This window comes from Equus quagga, unplaced genomic scaffold, assembly GCF_021613505.1.
Source record: "Equus quagga isolate Etosha38 unplaced genomic scaffold, UCLA_HA_Equagga_1.0 210147_RagTag, whole genome shotgun sequence".
Classification (NCBI taxonomy): domain Eukaryota; kingdom Metazoa; phylum Chordata; class Mammalia; order Perissodactyla; family Equidae; genus Equus; species Equus quagga.
Window position 1 is genome coordinate 6,072 of NW_025799287.1, and position 7,477 is coordinate 13,548.

Consider the following 7,477-nt stretch of genomic DNA (forward strand, 5'->3'; position numbering starts at 1 on the left):
CCCCAGGGATGAGAGATGGAGACAGACCAAGAAGCTACTCCTGGAGACAGAGTGGGTAGGAACCAGGCACCCCTGGCCTGAAACTCAGAGGGGACCTGCCAGCTTCAGCAGCTGTCCTGTGGAAGAGAGGGCTGACCTGGTACCACCATGTCTGAGCTGGAGGAATCAACTCCAGTCTGGGCTTCTTGTGCTTCTCCTCTTGAAAAGAAGAGTGAATGAGCACTGCCCACCTGGTTTTTGGGAAGGGAGAGCAACCTTGTCATTGTATTAGTTATTCATTGCTGTGTAACCTGTTACTCGAAAACTTGTGCCTTAAAACAATACCCTGTACAGTCTCACAGCTTCTGTGGGTCAGGATCCAGGGGTGGTTTAGCTGGCCCTGTGGCTCAGGGTCTCTGAGACTGAAATCAAGACCTTGATGGGGGCTGCAGTCAGCTCAAGGCTCAGCTGGGAAGAATCTACTTCCGAGCTCACTCGTGTGATTGCTGATAAGATGCAGTTCCTGTGGCTGTTGGACTGAGGGCCTCAGTTTCCTCCCTGGCTGTTGGCTGGAGGCTGCCCTCAGTTCCTCGCCGTGTGGGCCTCTCCACAGGGCAGCTGTCAACATGGCAGCTGGCTCCATCAGACTGAGGGAGAGAGAGAGTGCGAGCAAGATGGGTCACAGTCGTGTATAAGCTCACATCGCTAGGTGACATCCCATCACCTTTGCTGTATCCTGTTCCTTAGAAGCAAGTCACCAGGTCAGACCACACTCCAGGGGAGGTGGATCCAAGGGTGTAAGCATGAGGAGGGAGGGGTCTTTGGACTCACTTTGGAAGCTGCTTCGTACAGATACACACTCTGTATGTGTCAGAAAATGTGCTGGTGCCTTTGATCCTTGAGCTCATTTAATTCATACTATCTTTTTGAGGCAGGTAGGGAACCTGACTGCAGGTTAGCAAGTTTATGTAACCTGTTCAAGGTTACACTCCACTAGAACCAGGACTTGATTCCAGAATTGCTTCAAATTCTTTGTCCTAGGCTGCCTTTCAAGAATCAAGGGAGTGTGTTGGATGGATTTTATTAAAAAGATGCATCCAAGTTTCGGCCTGCTGGTGTAGTGCTTAAGTTTGAGCATTCTGCTTTGGCATGCGAGGGCTCACGGGTTCAGAGCCTTGGTGAAGACCTACACACTGCTCATCAAGCCATGCTTTGGCAGCATGCCACATACAAAATAGAGCAAGATTGGCACAGATGTTAGTTCAGGGCAAATCTTCTTTACCAAACACACAAAAAAGATGGGGTCTGTGATTCTCTCTGTTATTCTTGATCAAAGAACACTCACCTTCCTGTTTCCAATGCCCTAGGTGTCTGCAGCACTGGGGTCAAGAGTTCTGGAGCACATGGTGCTGGAGTTCAGGATTCTGAATCCTACGTTTCTCTGAAGGGGATCCGAGGAGGTTCTGTGTGGTTTCATGTGTTCAAGCAACCAGGAACTGAGCTGCAGAAGATCACTTGGGCCTTTGGCCCTGCCATTAAACACACAGTCATGCTGCAAGTCCAGAAAGGGTCAGAAGGGACTCCAACCTGGGTCAGCCTCCAGGACAAGTACATGCAGAGGGTCCATGTCCACAACATGACGTCCCTGAGGATTGAGAACTTGACCCGTGAGGACAGTGGGCAGTACCAGGCTCGAGCCAACTTACCTGGGGGAATGGAATCTAACCAGATTTTCGACCTCACTGTGTATGGTACGTGACACCCCCTCACCTCAATCCCATGGCTACAGCCTTCTTTTGTGCCTAGGAGTGTCACGTGGGCACCATTTTGCAGGACTCCTTCCTGACAGCAGCCTTCAGGCTCTATTTTCTCCATTGAAATTACGATAAGTGGGTTCAGCACAAATGGAGAGCAGAGCTGAGATTCACACCAGGGAAAGAATCACTTCAGTGTTTTGGGAGACGAAAATAGAATTATGGGGGAAATGGAATTTTTGCCATAACACTGATTGTTCTTTAGAGGATTCAGTTGACTTAATTTATGAGTTAGTTTTCTATTGCTGCTATAACAAATTATAGTCGCCCCCCCTTATCTGTGGAGGATACATTCCAAGACCTCCAGTGCATGCTTGAAACTGTGGATAGTACCGAACTGCATGTATAGTATGTTTTGCCTATACACACATACCTATGATAAAGCTGCATTTATAAATTAGGCACAGTAAGAGATGAACAGTAACTAATAATAAAATAGAACGATTATAACACTATATTGTAATAAAAGTTACTATAGATCTTCGCAACTTCAGCATATGATTTTTTTCTTTCCTTATTAAGTCAAGAACATTCACCTTTTCACTTAAAAGAATCACTTTATGGCTTCTCTTTGGCATATCCGACCGTCACTACTCTTGATCTTTGGGATCATCATTAAGTAAAATGAAGGTTACTTGAACACAAGCACTGAGACACCATCACTGTAGATCTGATAAACCAGCTACTAAGTGACTCATGGATGGGTAGTGTATACAGTGTGGACATGTTGGACAAAGGGATGATTCATGTCCCAGGCAGGATAGAGCAGGATGCCGTGAGATTTCAACACGTTACTCAGAACACTTTGCAATTTAAAACATGACTTATTGATTTCTGGAATTTCTCATTTAATGTTTTTGGTGTGTGGTTGACCGTGGCTAACGGAAACCTGGGAAAGTGAGACCGTGGATGAGGAGGGACGGCTGTACTACAAACGTAGCGGGCTAAATCCACACAACTGTGTTCCCTTACTCTGCTATGTGTAGGTCAGGAGTCAGACACGGGTCTCACTGCGCTAAAGTGAAGGTGTTGGCAGGGCTGTGTTCCTTTCTGCAGGAGCCACGGGAAAAAACATTTTCTTATCTTTTCCACCTCCTGGTGGCTCCCTGCATTCCTAGCTCTTGGCCACATTCCTCTGTCTTCAAAGGCAGCAATGGCGGGACGAGTCCTCCTTACACTGCATCCTTCTGACGCCTCTCCTTCCTTCTTCCACTCTTAAGAACACTTGTGATTACATAGGTCCCATGCAGATAATCCAGAATAATCTCCCTATTTTAATGTCAGCTGATCAGCAACCTTAATTCTATCTACTACCTTAATTTCCCTTTGCCATTAACCTAACACATTCACAGGTCCTGAGGATTAGGATGTGGATATCTTTGGGCCGGGGGCACTGTTCTGCCTGCCATAATTCAGAAATACTTGTGCAGTTCATCCTCCTTATTCCCTCTGCTTTTTCTCAACCCTAGCCAGAGGCCAGCCTCGCTTACGAAATCCAGCCCTAAGAGCTTCCATAGATGTAGGAGAAAGTCTAGTCTGCCCCACTTCTGAAGAACCTCATTTAGCACCTCTTTCTTACCCTACAGCTCCTCTGCATAGAGAAATACCCTCCTACAGAGAGTGGCTTTGACAGCTTTACGTCTCCATGAGATTTCTATGACTGTCTGGAAAACCTGTCACTTCTCCTTCTCTGTGTACCCACAAGTCCAGTGGCACATTCTAATCACACTTGGGGTTGTCATCCCTAATCATTACCACTGCATCTCCCACAAATGTCTCCACTTTGGAGAGCATGGGGACTTCTCTGGGCTCCCAGAGCTGGCCAGACGTCCTTCTTCACTGTGGGCTGTATAGTTCAGGCATCATCTCAGCAGAAGCAGGGCGAAGGTCCTGGATCAGGACAAGTCCTTCATTCCCGACTTCTCCTAGGAAAGACCCAATTTCTAAAAATACTGGGCCTTGGGTGGGTGGAGTGCTGGCTTTATTTTCTTGTGGGAGATTTTAAGACTTTCTCATCTAGTGCAGTCACATAAGGCTTAACTCAGTGGCTCCCTTCCTTCTTGTCTCTTGCAACATATTTAGCTTTGGGTAAATTCTATTTCATCTATAAAATGTCTCCCCTTCCTAGAGGGAGGAAGACAGAGCTTCAGTGAGATAGTGGATGAGAATGTGCAAATTGTAGTGTTTTCCACTTACGTGAGGCTCCATTTCTTGTCCCTCCCACCCCAGAGCCTGTGCCCCTTCCCCAGATCCTGGCCAAGTCAGTGTCTACCACAGAAGGCTGGTGCAACATCACCCTGGAGTGCAGGGCTGCAGGGGTCACAGAGGACCTGAATGTGACCTGGGAAAGCAAGGACCTCTCAAGGGAGCTGGAACCAGCCCGCAACTCCTGGACCCTGGCTGTGAGCCTGCCTCTGAGCCCACCCAATGCCAGCCTCACCTGTGTGGTCAGCAACTCCGAGGACTGGAAAACTGTCACCAGATTTCTTGGGGAATTCTGTGCCCATGGTGAGTACAACCTGCTGGAGGGGAGGGGCACTGTCGGAGCTCAGGGAGCTCTGGGGTCTGAGGATTCTGGGCTTTTCTCCCCACCATGTTTATCAGCACCATGCCCACCTGGTCACCCCCTACAGGAGTCTGGGGGGCACATCCAACTTGTTTCTGCTCTTAAATGACTCTCACGTCTGTGCCTCTCACCTCTTGCCCCTGCTGGTGTGCAGCAGCTGTCTAGCACCTCTCCCACCGCACCCTTACTCCACAGTGAATACAGAGTGGTCTTCGGGAAAGAACCTGGATTGTGTCACTTGTCTGTGTTGCCTGAAGGGTTTGACCTCCAGGGACTCCCTGTAGGATTCAGGGTTCTGACGCTCCTGTGCCCATGTTTTGGTCACTGACACTCACACCACCTGCTTGCTTGGAGTCCTGAATGCCTTCTGCAAAATTAGAGCCTCTGGATGTGCTGTTTCCTCTACCATCATTCCTCCTACCTTTTCCTTCATTTCTTGCCTTATTCTTTTTTTTCCGTTTTTTTGAGGAAAATCAGCCCTGAGCTAACTATTACCAATCCTCCTCTTTTTGCCAAGGAAGACTGGCTGTGAGCTAACATCCATGCTCATCTTTCTCCACTTTTTTATATGTGGGACCCCTACCACAGCATGGATTTTTGCCAAGCGGTGTCATCTCTCCCCCAGGATCTGAACTGGCGAACCCCGGGCCGCTGAGAAGCGGAATGTGTGAGCTTAACCACTGAGCCACCGGGCCAATCCCTGTTGCCTTATTGCTATTGAAGGATTTCCCTCAGGCACGGCTGAGTTCAGTAGCATGTGTGCCATGTTGTCACACAGAGCTCTGTGCTGCGTTTAAAGCTCTGCGGTGGCCATCTTGAAATTTCTGACAGTCTTTGAACACAGGGCTCCTCATTCTCATTTTGCCCAGGGCCTTGCAGTGCCTGTAGCCATCCTGCCTCAGGCTCACCTTTAAGGAGGGTCTCTGGACCCCCACTGAGCGGCAATGCTCTGTCTTGTACCTGTCTCCTCCATAGCCTGGAGCTCCTTGAAGGCAGGGGCCTGTCTTCTCCCCTGAATCCCTGTGCCAAGCACAGCTTCTGGCACAGTTTGTTCAGGATCTTCCGTTGAATGAATGGATGACCTGGTAACCCTGAGTGCAGCCTTGCCCCTCTAACCTACCCTGCATGAGCTGCTGGAGGGATCTGATGTGTCAGGATCACAGAAACCCCCTTTGACCCTCCCCTCACCCCCGTGTAGGGCCCTCAGATAAAGTTCAACACTCAGCGTCACCCACTAGATCCTCTGAGAGCAGACCCTTGCTTCCCTCTGAACTTTCTTGCCTAGCTCCTTCCTGCCCTGTCCTCTCCTGCCTGCCCCAGTGGGGTGCTGGGGACTCCCGGGGGCTGGCTTTTTGACATATCATATCCTGAACGTGGTGCTCCTCCTTCCTGGAATGCTGAATATCTGGTAAACTCCTATTCCTCCCTCAAGACTCAGGTTACCCATCACCTCCTCTGGGAAGCCTTCCCTGAAGACTTGTGTACAAGGTGTAAACCTCTATTGCACTGCGATCCCTCTGGCTGGCAGACTTTGTTATTCTCTCAGTCTTCCCTGCTGGGTGATGAGCTTCAAGGGCGGGGACCAAGTCTTGTCCATCTCAATATCCCAGGCAGCAAGCAGGAGCTCGGGAACTGGTTGAATGAATGAATCTCCATGCTCCTGCCTCTTTGCCTTCTGAGCCAGGACCCTCAGACTTCTCTACCTGCTCTCTCTATCTCTCCTTAGCAGTGGGTATGTAAGTTCTCTTGTGCCTTAACCTTCTTCATTCTTTCTGCTTGAGGGGAACAGATTCACAGGGACACGCCTCAACAGGCACCCTCAAAGCCATCCTAGGGCCCATCGTGGCTGTGCTATTGATCCTCGGTGTTGGACTGTACCTTTGGAAGACACATGAGAAGAAGAAGAAGATGGAGATTGGAAGAGGCAGGTTAACTTCTTTCTGGCCCACATACCTCCCCTGCCCCACTTGACCCCTGGCTCCCTTCCTCCTGCATTTTGCTGCTCAGGGAATGCCCTTGAGCTTCATAGCAGTGGGGGAGGGTACAGGTTTCCAAGGCCCAGATTCCAGCTCCAATCTATGTGTGACTCAGGTGCAGGACTGCAGGAGGAACACAGGAACCAGGATGATGACATGCAGTATGCAGAGCTGAGCCTGCAGGAGTCTCGAGGGGGCAGGGACAAGGTGAGAGCTGGAAGCAGTGCCCACTTGGGCTTTCCCACCCTCTGTGGCTGAGTCTGAGCATTTCTGGCCCTTCTGTCTCTAACTCCTTCCTGATAGCCAATGGTATGTACTAAGAAAATTTACAACTGGGGCCAGTGTATCGCTGGGCACTCTGAGGGAATTCCCATGCAGCTCATGTCAGCAGCATTGGTTCCCTGTGGGTCCCTCTGGGACCTCTCTATCCCTCAGCTGTTCTCTGAATCTTCTGTCTTGCATTCCTAGGGTATGAGGGAACATATGAGGGAACGACGTCTGCAAGAAAAGGAAGATCTCACTGCTGTCTACAGTGAGGTTCAGAAGCCAGGCCAGGCCAGGCCATGAAGATAAAGAGAAAACAGGAGAATCAGCATTCCTAGGACACCTCCACACTGAGCTTGATCCCTGCAGACACCTGCCTCTTCCAGCTCTGGTCCAGCTCCAGCTGCTTCCGGTCCACATTGCTCTGACCCTCATGTCTTCAACTCCCTGGGCACATGTAGCCCTGTCATTTCCTCTGACTCCTCCCTAAGCTGCCCTCCCACTCATGAGCCTCACTCCTGCAGCACAAGTGCTCTTTCCCTGTCATTGACTTGGCTCCTGACCCCTCTCCTCCTGAAGATTCCCCAAAGGAGACCCTCCTGATTGTGCTTGTGTTAATCCCCACAACCTCTGCTGTGTGTATTTCTGAGAACATGAGCACAAGTTTGGGGACTGTGTAGATGTGTTGACCATGCCACAAAGGAGGCAGTGAGGCCCTTGGTGCTGGAGGCTGAGTTCGGGATTAATGGAAGCAGCACGGGTGGGTGGGAGCCCACAAAGGGACTGGCCCGAGGCTTCCTTTGCACCTTGTGGAGGGCTCCCTTGGGGGTGTTGGGCAGTGTGTGTGTGTGTGTGTGTGTGTGTGTGTGTGTGTGTGT

General features: G+C 50.1%; 1 protein-coding gene across 1 annotated transcript; it reads left to right on the top strand.

The window, feature by feature from the left end:
• Positions 1–1,615: 1,615 nt before the first annotated feature.
• Positions 1,616–7,231, top strand: LOC124233700 (SLAM family member 9-like). The gene is made up of 5 exons (XM_046650823.1): positions 1,616–1,730; positions 4,023–4,301; positions 6,149–6,283; positions 6,451–6,542; positions 6,804–7,231. Exons 1-5 carry the CDS (start codon positions 1,616–1,618, stop codon positions 6,900–6,902), a joined length of 720 nt encoding a protein of 239 aa, XP_046506779.1. The 3' UTR covers positions 6,903–7,231.
• Positions 7,232–7,477: the final 246 nt, after the last annotated feature.

Coding starts and splice junctions, on each gene's coding strand:
- LOC124233700 (XM_046650823.1), top strand. CDS start 1,616: ATGACGTCCCTGAGGATTGAGAACTTGACCCGTGAGGACAGTGGGCAG. Junction 6,284..6,450: donor GAAGATGGAGATTGGAAGAG/GCAGGTTAACTT, acceptor TGTGTGACTCAG/GTGCAGGACTGCAGGAGGAA. Junction 6,543..6,803: donor CTCGAGGGGGCAGGGACAAG/GTGAGAGCTGGA, acceptor TTGCATTCCTAG/GGTATGAGGGAACATATGAG.